The 16,130-nt window shown below is 53.2% G+C and overlaps 1 protein-coding gene across 1 annotated transcript; it reads left to right on the top strand.

The window, feature by feature from the left end:
* Positions 1 to 8,063: 8,063 nt before the first annotated feature.
* Positions 8,064 to 16,130, top strand: LOC128087548 (5-hydroxytryptamine receptor 3A-like). Its single transcript, XM_052697202.1, has 10 exons — positions 8,064 to 8,136; positions 8,179 to 8,181; positions 10,364 to 10,527; positions 10,744 to 10,788; positions 11,618 to 11,727; positions 12,390 to 12,559; positions 12,695 to 12,855; positions 13,136 to 13,346; positions 13,746 to 13,979; positions 14,225 to 16,130. The coding sequence occupies exons 1-10, from the start codon at positions 8,064 to 8,066 to the stop codon at positions 14,521 to 14,523; spliced, it is 1,470 nt and encodes a 489-aa protein (XP_052553162.1). The 3' UTR covers positions 14,524 to 16,130.

Below are 16,130 nucleotides of genomic sequence, written 5' to 3'. Positions count from 1 at the left end.
CTGCAAGTCACTTGCACGGAACTGCTGCAATCCCATGCACAGCACCGCATCCCTTTGCTCAGCATGGAGCCCAAGCACTCTTAGTTTGCAGCATGGGGGTTCTCCCCTCAAAGATGTGGGAAGGATGAGGATCTGCAAGGCACGGTGACTCTGTGAGTCTGTTTTGAAATGCTTCTCCTCCCCAGTCACCACCATCCAAAGCAGTGGCACCAGGAGGCTCAGCAAGGAGGCAGAAGGCACCACATCGGGGCAGGGGTGCTCAGTGCAGATGAGAAGCACACAGGCCACAGGGCTCAGAGCACTCTGATAAATCCTCATTTGTATGACTTCTGCTCGGGACGAGGCTGTGCCGCGGATGCCGATGCGAGATGAGATCTCATTTACAGTTTCCTGCTGGATTTCAGATGTGGAGCAGCTCATCACGAAGGCTGTCAGCAGCCCCGGCCCCGGCTGCACACGTAGGACATCACAGATGAGATTTCAGCGCCGCACATTGGCAATTTGATTCGGCCCAATGACCTGGCTGGGCTCAGCTCCCCCGGGGCTGAAGCAAAATTCCTTTTTTGCATCTGTGGAGGAACACTCAGGAACGTGTCACATGCAATTGCAGCTCCTCATTTCTCCGGCTGCCTCGCAGTGCGGGTGCTTGGAACATCAGCAAAGGTGTGGGAGCATCAGCATGGCCTCTTAGGGGTCATCTTGGCTCCAAGAATAAAAGAAAAAGCATTCAAGCTGTATCTGGAGGGATATTTTCAAAGCGAGAGGTAAAAACCTGTCAATTTCGCATGTCTGCAGGGCTATTCATAGCAATAGAGCTGATATTATTGAGTTTGGAGTTTGCAGCATCCCCTTCAGCCCAGCAGCAGATCTGTGATGTTCCAACCTACTCCGATATCCCACAAAAGCTGCTAAAATACGTCTCAGGTGCTGGCAAGTGTGATAACACAGGGCTGTGTGGGCATGGTATTAATTACAGGAAATATGCTACATGAATTTAATGAATAACTGCAAGCACTGTAATTAGCTCTAATATTGCAGAAACGGAGCTCCTTCTCCCCACTGAACTGAAATTGCATTCGGAGCAGCTGGAAACACAAAGTTTAGGGTAGAAAAAGTGTGTCCCATGGGTACCTGCTCAGCACCCCCCTACCCATCCTTAGCAGGAGAAGCAGAGAACAGGTCTGGGAGATGGACCAGATGACCTCTGAGCTCCCCTTCCGACCCAAATGATTCCATGAGACGCCCTTTTCCTGCCCCCAAAGGGGAGTTTCAGAAGGAGATGAGCAAAGATGCTGAGATTTGGCACCTGAACCAATGCCATCCCAAAGGCAGGGGCTGTTATCGTGGCTCCGGTTGGTGCCCACGCCGAGCGATGAGCCGTGCAGCTCCCGGCCCGTCTCCGACTTCTGTTGTGATCTTTTTGCCTCCTGTTTCCCGCACATAAAAGACTAGTCTTGCCTGAGAATATCAAGTTATTGCTAGGGCCTTGGGGAAATCTGATCGGGGAGATAATCGAGTCGGAGTTCCAATTTGCTTATATTGAGTTTCGCCAACTGCGGAAGGCAGATACCTTTGTATTCCCCTCTGCTGGCTGGAGCCTCCCCGACAGACGCCGAGGCAGCTGTCTCGACACGCTGCCGAACTGGGAAGATAAATACAAACGCATGGGAATTATCTCTGCGTTTGCTAACCACCAATTTAGGTCTAAGTAGGCTCCCTCTGTTAGGAAGACTAATGAATTCCAATTCTACGAAATATCCTTTGCTTTTAACAAGCAAGATGGAAGGTAGCTGGGAAAGAAAGAGGGAAGAGCTGTGAATAACGCCACGAGAGAGCCAATTACAGCAGCCAGCTGGCACTGCAAAACTTGGTGCTTAACTTGGTGAGGAGGAGCCAGATTGTGCGGTCCATGTAAGGATGCTCTGGGCCAGCCCCAAGGAGGCCAGAAGGGAGCTGCTCCTCCTCCATGGCTTCCTGCAGAAGAATCATAGAGTCTGAGGGTCAGTCAGTTTGGAAAAGACCTCTGAGATCCCCAAGTCCAACCCAACCCATCCCACCATGCCCACGTCCCTCATTGCCACATCTCTGCAGTTCTGGAACACCTCCAGGGACGGTGACCCCACCACCTCCCTGGGCAGCTGTGCCAATAAAGCACCACTCTTTCTGAAGAGAAATCTTTCCCAATATCTGACCATCTTACTAAGAGAGACATGACGTGGCTGTGCCATCGTGCCATGGAACTGAGCTGGCTGCAGCCCAGCACATCCGTAAAGCAAAGCCAGGGCTGCAGCCACTGGGAGAAGCCAGGGCTTGAACAGGAAGGGGATTTGCGTGCATCATTTCATACAAAATACACTTACCTTGAGGTCACTCTTATCAGTTTTATGAGCAGCAAAATCTATAGGCATGGAGAACGAACACAAATCCCTGCTAAAAGCAGCTGAGACAACTCCTTCAAAAAAATTATTAATGTCCTGATTGCCAATAGAAACTCAGCCTCGTATTTTTAGCTCTGGGTTTGCTGTGGGTATGTGTTATGCTGAGCAGCCTGATTAATGTCACAGTAACTAATTAGGGTGCAAGACAGATACTGGTGATTCTCTTGCAGTGTCAAGCACAGTACAAGTGCCGTTATATCAAAGATAATTTACTGTGGTGAGGGGCATATGCTCTTGGATGGAAAACAAGTGGGAGCTGATGATGTGCCCCCATCCCTCTCCTCCCATACCTTCAGATCTTTCCATCCAGCCTGATTTTATCAAAAGGAAGCAATCAATCTGCACTGTTAAATGAAAAAAAGAATGAAAAATGTTCCAGAAATGTTTACCAGCACTCAGGGAGCATAAGTGTGGGGGGGATTTCAATGGACACCAAACACTTGCTCTTACAAGACAGCAAATAACCCTCACCTGCTCTCCCAGAAACACCATAGGGTCATGTTTAAAAGCAGCAGGCACTGATGAGAAATTCCATTTTGAAATGCTCGTGCCTCAAAGTGCTTGGCATGTGCACAGCTCCTGGTGCACATCTACTGCTGGGGATGCACCAAGCCTCCCCTAAAAAGCAAGGATAGGAAGAAACGCCCCTGAACTGGGGGCGTGTTCCCACCTAACCAGGTCAGGAAGGTGCAGCAGCAAAATAAAAGGAGGAGAAAAGCAGCAAATCGGGCACCCAGGCTCACACTGTGCCATAAAGACAGCCATGCAAGATTAAATACTGTTGGGTTTGCTCTCAGCAAGGCAATTCCTGCCTAACCTTGGGTAATATCGCATCTCTGACGCGCGGAGCTGTACCTGCTCAGAATGAGATGGATCTCCTCCATTAACGCCAATGGGCTCCAAATACCTTGGTGTACTTATTATTACCTGGCTTTAATGGATAATGAAATTGTGGCATAATATTGCTAACACTTGAAGGGTGTCTAATGGTGAATGGAACTGAAGGGAAAGTGCTTTGATGGGGGATTTAAAGGCATCAAGCTTCTTTGCCGGGTTTGCATTCCCAGCCCTGGGAGCACAGGGATCCCAGCATCCTCCCTAGGACTGTGGGTTTGGCAGCTCCAAGGTCACCACCATGCCCAGCATTCTGCTGGCAACGTCCCCAAGGGCAGCACAACAGAGGGACTGTGTCAGGACACCGGTCCACAGCAAAGAAGGGCATGGCTCACACTTTGTCACAGCCCAAAGAAGAAAAAGGGGCTCACAGCCATACAGCAAGCATTGCTGTGAGAATGAGATCCCAAACTGCACGGCTACTCCCTGCCCCCTGGCCTGAGCTGCACCTGATGCCAGCACAGCACTGTCACCACTTGCTGCCTTGAAATACAGCGTGACTCATCCCTGCAGCTGCTCCAAGTGGAGTTCATTAAGCAGATGAGTAAATACGAGCAGCTTGCAGAGGGAGAACCTTCCTTAGCTGAGCTCTCTGAGACCGGGCTACAGCTGTGCCCATTTGGCTGCTGTGCTCCAAATTGTCAGCCCCCCCCTCCTGTCTCCATCCTCCTGTTTGCCCCAGGGATGCTCAGCACCCTCTGTGTGGTGACCACCCCACCTGCCTGTCTGTCCTGTGGGCAGCCCTGTGACAAGGGGTGATCCGCAGCCCTGTGAGCAGTAGGAGTGTGGCTGGAGGCACTGAGATAAGAGAGCTCACAGCCCCCCCTGCTCTGCACAGGCACTGTCCCAGCCCCTACCTGCAGCTGCCTCTTGCTGCTCATTGCACGGCGCTGGTATTTATCTCCAATTGCCCGTGAAATGCTTCTGCTGCTGTTAATGAAATGAGAGCAACATCAGCTGCATCCTGACACCCTTCCATCCCCCAAAACCACCCTGCAGCCAGCTGGATTTGGGCTCAGCTCCCTCCGCTGTGCCCTGCAGCGCTGCTCATCCCAGCATTGCTGCAGCTCTGTAAGTTTGCACTAAGGCCTTTTTACACTCTGTGCAGGTGCCAGCTGCCCCCCTTGCCCAGGGCTGCACCCCACACCCAGGGCTGCTCCCTCATTGCACTGATGCTCCAACCTCTGCCCCCCCTGCAGCACCTGCCTCTGCTCAGAGCTGGAGGGCTTTGAAAGCCAACAGATGACTTTGCAAAAAAGTGATCCCCTTCCAGTGACACTTGGTGCCATGCAGCCTGGCCCATTTGTCACAAAGCATTCAAAGGAGATTAAAACCAAGTCGTTTTGGAGGAGATACTCTCTTACACCGTGAGACAGCCTCACGTTCATTACAGAGCGTCACTTTAGAGCACTTTCTGCAGAGACATTTTAACTGTCCCCTCCAGGCCCACAGAACTTTGTGCTGCTGATAATTAAACCATGAAATACGGTGGGGCTGTGGAAGCGCTCCCCTTCCCAGCCACTGCAGCACTGCTTATTTATGACCCCTGTGCATTTTTATTGGTGAGGATGGGGACAGGAGTTGGGCAAGCTTTCCTATCGCTCTAATAAAATCTTATTTCCAAAGCACTGCTGAGATAAATTTAAACTCATTACAGCAGTTGCATAATCGCACTCCCTCATAAAGACGAACAAAGTAAACAAGAATTGCAGATGGAGGAGACCAAGCGGGTCACCTCTTCATCCCCCAGTCGTGTGTGATTATCCCCAGAAGGATACTCCACCAACGCTTTGTCTTCATTGCTGCTGTCGTGCACTTGCACTGCCATGGCAGGAACCACTTACATGCGATGCATACCCACGAGGGGAAAAAATAATTGTTTTAACCAGTGCATCGGTGAGATCCTTGGAAATGTTTGTAGTTGTTCTTCTGTTACGATCTCAGGGTTACCTGCTTAATGCAGACTTGGAGGTTGGCTCTGGGGGGCTGTGGGACGGCAGCATTGCCGATGCTGAATGCTGCCCTATCTGCATGTTACTCCAGCCCTTACCTCTATTTACCTGAGAGACATTTATGGGCTCACACTGAGGCAGCCAGCATGGCAGTGAGGTGTTTGTCAGCCCAGTTCCCTGTGCAGAGCAAAGCTATCAAGATCTGCAGTGACCCATGGTGGTGATTAAATCAGCAAAGTGCCTAATGGAGCTCCTGCCTCCAGCCTGGCTCCCAAAACTGCCCTCCAGCTGCATCCTGGATGTGTTTTGTAGGGGTTCTGGAGGATGGACCCCTTCACTGGGCACCCAGCTTGCTCCCTGCACTAAAAGAATGGCCTCGTGGAGCCAACAGATCTGTCCATGCTCTGTATCCTTCAAAAACCTATTAGCCTTTATGGGGAGCTGTCTCCATAGAAGCAAGGAATGGCCCTTCGCTCTGCAACCTACAAAGCATCGTTCTGCCATCATCCCATTTGTAACCTCCCTGCCCCTCCTGCTCCTCTGTGTCCATCAGTGAGGCCCAACCCCATGCAGCAGCCCAGGGCTGAGCCCACAGCTGCAGCAGGTGGCTCTGATTGCATTCTTGGTTGGCACAGATTGGTGTGAGGGGAGGGATGCAGAGCACTGTGCGCATCACCAGGACATCGTGCACAGCCCCTACCTTCCAGTGCCCCCCACCCTGAGGTCACCACTCTGAGAAGCATCCAGCACTGAGGAAAACATCCTTTCCCACAACTGGTGCCTCCTGAAAGACAGCCAGAGCTGAAGCATGCTTAAAAACAGGGGACAGCGTGGCATGGCATCACCAACCAGGGCAACCTGCATGCAGGACCCACAGAGAGACTTCACAACGTAGCTGACATATTCAGCTCTGCATGGAAAAATGAAGGATTTGAGCACCATCCTTAGCCCTTAAGGAGGGAAGACTCACCAGGTTTTGGTGCACAGAGCTGTGCTGGAGTCGTGGCAGTGCTGCAGGAGCAGGGAGCCGGGCTGAGCTCAGGGAAACTCGAGATGCCGAGCGCTTCGATTCTCAGAAAAGCAATTACTGTGCAGCAGATTACAGAGCTAATAAAATCCCATTATACCATTTCAGAAAGTAAATCTGATCTGGATACTGCCAATTTATATCAGACATCCCACAAAAAGTCCCGTAAGAGCCCCCGACGTACAGACTGTGTGTGCACGCGCGTAATACAAGGCTATAATAGATCACACTAATTAGATATCCGATAACAGGAGGCCTGATAGGAACTACATTAAAATCTCTTTAAGATGAAGACATAAAACCCAAGGGAGAGGATACAGAGTTAATGATGCTGCCACTGAGGCTGCGGTTCATTGCTCCTCACTGTCCTGTTCCACCCCGGACCCTGCACTGTTGTTGGGACCCTCGGTTGGACCCCTTGCAGTGCATCGTGTCCCGTTCCCTGCAGGTGCCAGGAGGACACGGTGGTGGCAGTGGGTTCTGCATGCTCCCCAGCACTGCAGCCCAGGGCACGATCCCCAGCCCCGCTGCGGCGCTGCCCGTGATTTTTATTATCCAGATTCAATAACAGCAAACAGCTCCGAGCTGTCTGCGCTCCCCGGGAGGTGACTTACCATCCTCTAACAGAGCTGAGAAATCAAATTAGCCCCAGCTTTACACTCTCTCTTTCCCTGACACCGCTATTGGCAGCCGAGGGGGAGTTCATCAGGGCCGTGCACTAATTCTTATCTCGTTTAAGTGACTCCACGCTGCCATCTGATGCAATTTGCTCCTTGCCGCAGCCGAGGGCTCCGATCCTGCCTGGCTGCCTCACCAGCCCTCCCAGTACGAGGGAGCTTCTGGAGAAGCTGGGAGCACCGTGAGGTTTTGGGGAAAGTCCTTCTCCAGCCTGCCCTGCTCATCCCTGCCACTGAGCAGTTATTTCTTCTTCCCATATAGCAACTCCAATTCCAGCACTGCTCAGTGCAGCTCCAGAGCTCTCTGCCTGGCTGCTGGAAGCCCACCCTGCCCTGCAGCAGCTCCGGCTGTACCCACACCAAGCACCCCACTCCTGAAGGTTCTTAAGGCCAAGTTGGATGGGCCCTGGGCAGCCTGGTTTGGTTGTTGGCAACTTACACATGGCAGGGGCTTGGAGCGCAGTGACCTTAAAGATCCCCTCCAAGCTAAGCCATTCTACAGCTCTATTCTTTGTACGTCCCTGGCACAGATCTCACCTCTCTCATTTGCAGGCCATGAAAGGGTTCCTGGCACAGCCTTGTGGCTCTCTCCATCACCAGAACTGCTCCCCACACACCTCCTGCAGCCCCTGCTCTCTTCCACGGCTCACAGTCCCCCAGAGCGAACCTGCACAGCCACATGTCGAGCACCTGGCACAGGTTTCATCCTTCACCTGCACAGTATCCACAGTAGCACAGCTCTGATGGGGAAATCTCACAGTGCTGCCACCCGCAGATGATGCAGCCAGCTCCCAGTCCTCCCAGAAACAGGAGCTTCCCCCCAGCACTCTGCATGGCCAGGGGGCTCAGACACTCAGCATTCGCAGCATGCCAGCCGTGGGGCGGGCGGCCTCCTCCTTCCTCCCTCCCCTCCTGAAACTCGATGCAGCAGAGGAGGCTGATTGCAAGATTAATTACGCATTTTCCCAAACCTGACGGCTGGGGGACAGCGAGCAAAAAGTGCTGCCTGCTTCCCTGATTGGGTTCACTTAGAGGAGAGCGCAGACTGCGGACGGAGCTGGGGACGTGGGGCACCATGGTGCTGGCGGTGGCTGTCATGTTGCTGCTCCTGGCACTGCTGCCACCGGTGTCGATGCTGCAGGATGCAGGTAAGGACACGATGGGGAAACCTTCAGGGGTGGGAGAAGGAGCTGGTTTCTTGCAGCTGGAGGCACGTTGGAGCACCTTCATGTAAGCAGTGGTTCTATAGAGCATGCAAACTTTAGGGTTGTTTTGATGTTTGTTGGCTGTTTGTTTGTTTTAAAGTATTTTTTAAGATTAAAATGATTCCAAATCTGCATCCATGGGTAAATCCAACCAAGGGTAACCTCTTGGAAAGAGCTTGGAAAGAGCTCCAAGGCACTGCGTGCTTGACTGAGTGTGGTTGCAAAGAGAGGGAGGTAATGGCTTACCTGAACCCAGCACAGAGTTTTGGGCACATCAGGGGTTTTGGAGCACTTGGATCCCAAGGAAGGATCCCCAGACATGGTGCTGTGACCCCACTTCAGTGGCTCCATGCCACGGCCCAACTGCTGGGCTGAGCAGGGGAAGCAGCTTTGGCCAAATGTTCTTCATGTTGAATAGTCAAAGGCAACCAGTACAGGGCCATGCAAGTGGTTTCAGGAGTGCGTGTTGTTTTTGTCTTCCTTATGAAAGGGATAAAGGTGGGGGGGGAAACAGATATTTTGTCCTGGATTTAAAAAAAGTCTTACCATTGGGCATTTTTTGAAATAAGTTCACTCTGTGGTTGATGCTGATTGCATCACAAAGTTTGAATACTTGGTTACAGGATGCTGCCAGCCAACATGTAGCAACTGGGGGCTTTCTGCCCTTTCAAAGTCAGTCAGTTTCCTAGTTATTTAATTTCATAGACAAGATTTCCCTTTAGCTCAGATGGAAAACAGTGAGCAAACAGCACTTACCTGCAGTGTGGCAGATGGTGTGAGCCAGCCAAGCCCTGAGACCAGCATTGGGACCCTGCAGTGAGCCCAGCCCCATCCAATGTGGCTTTTTCCATGCACTGGGAACAGGTGCCCTAAGCCAGCTGTGAGCAGCTGCAGCTTGGCCAGAGCCACTGGTGCAGTGGCAGCAGTGCCTGAGTTCCTCCCATTCCTCCCATCCCTCTGATTGCTGCTTCTCACCCCTGTTGCCTCCAACTGCTAACGTATGTCTAGATGAGGGTCATGAGCATGGCCAGCTCTGGAGCATTATGGGTTGCACGTAAAGTTGGAGGGGCTGGGGCTGCTTTTTCTTAGCTCAAAAAAAAAAGATGAATATTTCCTCCCAGGCAGTTTTTTTCCCAAGTTCCTGCAGATCTACTCAATGAGTGCCCCTGGTTACATACTGAGCAGGCTCTGTTGGTTGAGATACCAACACCAACATTGCTCCTGCACAACAGAGTGATGTCACTCGTAGCTAAAGATGCCAGGTTGGCAACATGGAGCTGCAGATGCAATGCCCACAGCCTGGCAGAGCAGCACAGGGCCAACGCTGCGTGCACACATGCATACACCAACCCTATGGGTCCTTCTTCAGCTTCAGCCCATACACCTTACACATATAGGGCAGGAGGAGTGCCTGGAGCAGGGATGGCACAGAGCACTGCTATCCCAGCTCTAATCACACAGCCCTGTGCTGCATCTCCTCCTTTTGTGGGCTCAGAGCATCCAACTCTCACGTGTGCCACAAGGAGATGAGATCTGAATGTGCAGAAGATGTGCTGTTCTTTACTTGGGCTCCTCAGCCTTGATGCAGTGCCATTCAGAGCCACAAATGATGGAGGAGTGGCACAGAACCTTCCCAGCGTTGCATGAACGCACCGGGGCAGCAAAGATGAGCTAAGGAACAGATATTTGACCAATAGCCAAAAAACCCAGCTGGCATGCAGTTGCTTTCCAAGAGACTGACTGGCCAGCAGCGTTTGCAGGCATTTGTGCCATAGAAAGCACTGGGGAACTGGATGCAAAGCCTGGTGACACACGTGGTGCAGCCCCCAGGATTAGAACAGGTACCTTTTTTTATCTGGTATAGACAGATTTTAGTCTTCTTTGTTACCTTGCATAAATTTAGCATCTTAGCTCATCTTTAACCTTAGCCTTCACCTTCATAGTAAAGAAGTAATGTCTCTCCAATAAGGGTTAGAAAGCTTATCTTGGGGCAGGGATTCCCTCTCAGTTTCCCACTGCCCTGACATCACTCCTGCAGAAGAGGCAGGCAGCAGCTTCAGGTGGGACACAGCCATCTGAGACCCAAGAAGAGCCTAGGGGAAGGTCAGGGTGATTCAGGGAACCAGAGGGGCAAACAACAAATATGAGCTGCCTCTCCCCATCCCAACAGGAGCCCTGCAGGGGAGCCCAGAGCCAGATCCCTCCACGCCAGCCCTACTCCGTCTGTCCGACACGCTGCTGGCTCACTACAGGAGGGGAGTCCGACCCGTGCGGGACTGGCGCACCACCACCACCGTGGCCATCGATGTCATGGTGTATGCCATCCTCAGCGTGGTGAGTCTGCTGTCCTCCCATACCAGCTCTGATGGGGAACCAAGGGGTTCCTAACCAACCTCTCCCCTTCCACCCCACGGCATTGTGCTGCTGCTCATTCCTCTGTAAAAGGAATGATTCTTGCTGCACGAATTCCCCCTGGCTACTTCCACCCATCTACACCAGCAACGTTTTGTTGTCACCCTGCCCCAATCACTCCTCCTCTTGTTCCCACAGGATGAGAAAAACCAGGTGCTGACCACCTACATCTGGTACAGACAGGTGAGCCCACGGACCTTTCCGGCCCCATCTTCCCTTCAGCCCCATCTGTCAGCACCGAGGCTCTGCCCCACAGTGTGCAGGGATGTGCCAGTCCCAGGAGGGATGCATGGGGGAAGGCAGGCGGCTGTCAGCCAGCCCTGATATTTGCCTACCTCATCATCCCAGCTCTCAGCCCTGCAGACAGGTCCTGGCACGGTGGCTCCTTTCAAAACTGGGGCCATCTCCCTTGGATGCAAGAATGCAGGAAGGCTGTGGAGCACTAAATTCAACAGAAAGGAAAATCTCCTTTGAGTTCATTTGTAAGCCTCTTCCCCAAAGACAGCTTCCTTGTCTGCTCAGCTACTCACTCACCTCTGGTTTTTGTTCCCTGCAACTGCACAGGTATCAGTCAATGAATTCACCCTCAAACAAGGCCCACGAGACACAGAGCACCTGGATGAGTGCAGAAGGAAGCAATTTCAGGAAGAGACAGGACAGGCATTTCTGTTTTCATGGGAGATGCTGCTGGAGATGGGGTAGTATCCCTGTGAGAGCACCCCTGGGAGGCAAATGTGTCTCTGTGAGCACATGCCTTTCCAGCTCACACCATGGTTATCCCCCGTTATTGCAGGACATAACGGGACCTCTGCAGGGCACGAGTCAAGACTCTGAAGACACAGCTTGCACACTGCCTGCTTCTCAGTGTTGTGTAGCTGGAGAAATGGGCTTTCCTTTCTCTCAGACATTTAGACACTTAGGGTTTCTTTCTGTAACAGACTGCTGGCATTGGGTTTGAATCTTGGCAGGGCCAGTGTTACCTTCCAGATCCCCTTTTGCTTTGCCCCCACAGCACTGGACAGATGAGTTCCTCCAGTGGGATCCAGCACACTTTGACAATATCACGCAGATTTCCCTCCCTGCAGAGAGCATCTGGGTGCCCGACATCCTCATCAACGAGTTGTAAGTACAGCACAGCCCCAACCCAAACCCCAGAAGAGAGCTCGAGGCTTTAACCTCCCTCTCCCATCACTGTGCCTTGCTCTGTATTCCTGGCACAGAACTGGCATTGCCCCCGTGTGCAGTGGGCTGCAGATGGGGAACGGCTTGGCACTTGGGACATTTCCAATGCTGGCTAACTGCACACATTTGTAATTACCCACGCTGTGCTGGGGGTGGGATCCAGATATTTGGGGAAAGGCTTTGTTAAGGAAGCACAATGCGAGGGCAGCTGCAGAGCTGCCAGCCCTCCCTGCAAAGCCAGCCATTGTCCTTCCCCACCCCCACTTCTGCTGTGATTTAAGGTGTTCCCACCATCTCATGCTGCAGAGACCCCCATGAGGCAGAGCCACATATGGTCTTGGGCTGCTCTGGGAGAGCACGGGGAGCACGGTAATGACATGGGGCAGCTGTGCCCACGCAGGGCAGTGTGCTACGCTACTGCTTTGGCCCTTTCCCCTGACCTCCACTTGTTTCCAAAAGAACCCGTTGGCAGAACAGCAAGGAAAGGTCCCAGTGCTGGGCAGTCCCCATCCCAAACGCAGCTTGCCAGGAGGAGCCCAGCTGTTTGCAGCCCTCCCCAAAGTGCTCCCTACCCTTATGTTCTCTGTCCCTGTGCCCTCCAGCGTGGACGTCGGGAAGTCCCCTGACGTCCCCTACGTCTACATTCGCCACCACGGAGAGGTCCAGAACCTCAAGCCCATCCAGGTGGTGACAGCCTGCAGCTTGGACATCTACAATTTCCCCTTCGACATCCAGAACTGCTCTCTTACCTTCACCAGCTGGCTGCACAACAGTGAGCGCTGGGGGCTCGGGGACGGGACCGGGGCGGGCGGCTCCGTGCAGGGGACGCGTCCCCCTCTAGGTGGCCCCAGCGGCTCGGGAATGCCGTGCCCGGCAGCCTGCAGCTCCGTCCCCACCTCCCTTGCAGTCCGCGACATCAACCTCTCGTTGTGGCGGCAGCCGGAGCTGGTGAAATTCGACAGGAGCGTCTTCATGAACCAGGGCGAGTGGGAGCTGCTCTACGTGCTCAGCCACTTCCAGGAGTTCAGCGTCAAAAGCAGCGACAGCTACGCCGAGATGAAGTTCTACGTAAGGGCTCTTGCCTTCTTGGGGCAATGCTGTGCCCTGCTTTGAGCGCCGCTGTTCTCAGAGATGAGACACTGTGGCATAGTTTTGCCCTTGGTCCCATTACTTCAAGCTGCTCCCCAGCCCCGTGCTGAGGTGCATCCCTCCACCATCCCAAGGGTCTGGGCAGTGCAGCCCACCACTCTCACCTGCCTTAGTAGAGACCCAGACCAGCCCAAGCCCACCTTTCAAGCAGGGCTCTGCCTTCACTAAACCTTTCCTGTCTCTCCCTGTGTCCCAATAGGTGGTCATCCGGAGGCGTCCTCTCTTCTATACTATCAACCTGCTGCTCCCTAGCATCTTCCTGATGGTGATGGACATTGTAGGTTTCTACCTGCCTCCCAACAGTGGTGAGAGGGTGTCTTTCAAGATCACTCTCCTCCTGGGCTACTCAGTTTTCCTCATCATCGTATCTGACACGCTTCCAGCTACTGCTGTTGGCACCCCACTGATAGGTGAGGCAGCACGAGCTGGTGCTGGGGCAAGAGCTCTTCACACAAGAGCAAGAAATGGGAAATGTGGGTCGGTACAGAAATGGGGGCTGTAAAATAGCTCAGGATTTGGAGGTATCAAGGCTACTCCACGCATCTGACAGAGCTGCACTGGAGCTCCGGTGTTGGAGCAGATGCATGGCTGCGCAGGCAGTGCCACAGCAGCCCAGAGAACAGAATGACATCCTGCCAACAGGATGGGGTGGGCTACAAAGCAGTTGTATGCTGCAGCTCTATGCCGTGACCAGAGATCTGCTGCAGGGCTTGGCAGGAAGAATTCACTCAAGACCTGCCTGCACTGTGCATCGATCTAAAGACTGAGCTGGCCAATGCAGGCCACTCACCTTGTTGGCATCTCCACAGGCATCTATTTTGTGGTGTGCATGGCGTTGCTCGTCATCAGCCTCACAGAGACCATCTTCATTGTGCGCCTGGTACACAAGCAAGACCTGCAGCCTCACGTCCCCAGCTGGGTGAAGCACTTACTGCTGGAACGTGCCACTGCACTGCTCTGCATCTGGGACAGAAAGAAATTCAGCCAAAGCAGAACACAGAGCTCAGACATCTCCAGGCACGTGGAGAACAATGACAGCACAGGTAAGGACTGGGGAGAGTGGTCCTGCAGAAATAGAAGGGAACTGAATCCTAGTCAGAACTAAGCCCAAAGCTCTTCTAGTGGTGTATTATCAGAACTAGCATTTGTTATTTCAATTAGCTCTCATCATCATCTCTCTTGGAGCACTGTGGCACATGCACAGCAATCCGGATGTCCAGATCACATGCATAAGTCTCAGCTCTGCATTTAAAAAGATTTTTCTCACTTCTCTCTCTTGATCCTGCAGCCAAGCTGAACCACTATGGTTCCGAAGACCCTCGGGAGCGAGAGGTGGCAGGAGGCACAAGGCCCACCCCTGCCTTTGCCACTCCAGCAGAGGGCTCTCTGCTCATTCACAGCATCCTGCACGAGATCACCACCATCCGCCAGTTCCTGGAGAAGCGTGATGAATTCCGTGATGTCGCCCGTGAGTGGCTGCAAGTGGGCTACGTGTTGGACGTCCTGCTCTTCCGAGCATACCTGGTGGCTGTCCTGGCCTACACTGTCACACTGGGCACCCTCTGGTCGGTGTGGCAGTATGCCTGAGCTGCATTTTGGGGCAGGCAATGTGAGGACCTCAGATGCTGCTGCGCTCCAGAGGCTACTCCCTGATTCATGCACTCAGACCTGTCTGTGTTTTCTGACTACAGAGATCTGGTGCAATTGCCCCACTTCCAGTAGCTCTGGAACAGCAGCATCTGAGCACTAAGATAAGGGCTGAGGAAAAACGAGCAAACACCGAGCACGCCTACCCCAACTGAAGCGCTATCAGCTCCAACCGATCTCCTTTCCCTTTCTCTCACCTCACAAGGGCTTCCCGGCTGGCTGCAGCCTCTTCACCCATCCCTCTTCATCCTCCTCCCAGCCGGGTTAAGGCCACGAGCACAGCGCGGCCCCGCTCCCGCCCGCCTCTTCAGCACCACGGACAGCGGCAGCGGCGCAGTCAGGCGGCGCCGCTCCCTCAAGGGCTCCCCGGTCCCAGCCAAAATCCCGCTCTCCTGGACTCGTGGGGCTCAGCCCTCACCTTGCCCAGCGGAGGCTCATCTGGAGCCCAGGTCATCAGGATGCCCACCTCTCTCTCCACCCCTCCCCAGGGTGTTTTCCTGCTGTCTCCTCCATCCCGGGGCCACCCAACTCCTTCCCGGTCACACCTCCATCCTCATCACGCAACCTGCTGTGGCAGAGGGACATGGATCTGCCCTCCACGCAGGGCTGTGCTCACCAGCTCCACTCACCTTGCACGAAACACTGGAAGCTGCACATCTGTTTCTTGTTCTTTGTTAATGCTTCAACCAGAGCCTCAGATCCTGCATGTCAATGTCTTCTCTTCTCCTGAGTGTTTTTTGCATGCTTGACCAGCAGATCCCCTCCACATTCCTACCCATCAGTACAGTAACTGGGAGAGAACTAGTGGGGTGGGGGGAGAGGAACAAAAAAACCACAACAAAAATACACAGTGCAAATGGGTCTGTCTCCATAGGAATGCAATGCTGGAAGAGACAGAGTTACCTGTCTTGGTCCTCCACTACTGCAGGCTTCCAAAGCTGCCGTATATAAGCATGCTCCCTCTACATACCTCTGCCAGGGTAGTGGCACGAAGCTGCTGTCTAACAGGAGAGAAAAGGAGCTCCTGCATCCCAGAACAGCAGGACTGGGATTTGAGCCAAAAATTGTAAAGAGCTGCTCTGCCCAGTGCAATACCTGCACAGCGTGTTTGCAAACTAGGGGTAGTGTGTCAGGCAGCTGTGATGTCTGCCAAGAGAAAAAGCCAAACTGATAGCATTTTCAGGGTGGTTCCTGAAATCCTGTGCAGGTACAGACATGTGCTTCACACTTGTTCCTTACCTGAGCATCCAGCGCAGGCACCATCCTCTGAAGTACTGGAGATGAAGAGAGGCCTCATCCTGTTTGCTCTGGCAGCTCCTTGGCAGGAACACAGATATCACAGTTTCTGGCACCTCTGTGTCCACTTCCGAGCCCACCAACCCCAATCCATAGGCCAGACACCCTCCCAGGCCTTCACATGCAGGAAAACTCCCTGCTAAGTGACAGGAGGGCTGCTGGCTGGGCGGCGTGGGCTCCTGGCAGCCCCAACCAGCGCTAATGCGCTGATGGTCTGTAAGTGGCTGGCTATTGATGAGGTGTCCAGTTAA

This window comes from Tympanuchus pallidicinctus, unplaced genomic scaffold (assembly GCF_026119805.1).
Source record: "Tympanuchus pallidicinctus isolate F22 unplaced genomic scaffold, pur_lepc_1.0 scaffold30, whole genome shotgun sequence".
In the NCBI taxonomy this organism is placed as follows: Eukaryota; Metazoa; Chordata; class Aves; order Galliformes; family Phasianidae; genus Tympanuchus; species Tympanuchus pallidicinctus.
Note: the sequence above shows the minus strand (reverse complement) of the source record. Positions and strands in the feature narration are given on the sequence as shown.

Bases quoted from the DNA above. Each gene is read 5' to 3' on its own strand.
- LOC128087548 (XM_052697202.1), top strand. From the start codon at position 8,064: ATGGTGCTGGCGGTGGCTGTCATGTTGCTGCTCCTGGCACTGCTGCCA. The intron at 10,789-11,617 runs GTGAGCCCACGG...TTGCCCCCACAG, and splicing joins CCTACATCTGGTACAGACAG to CACTGGACAGATGAGTTCCT. The intron at 13,980-14,224 runs GTAAGGACTGGG...TTGATCCTGCAG, and splicing joins GGAGAACAATGACAGCACAG to CCAAGCTGAACCACTATGGT.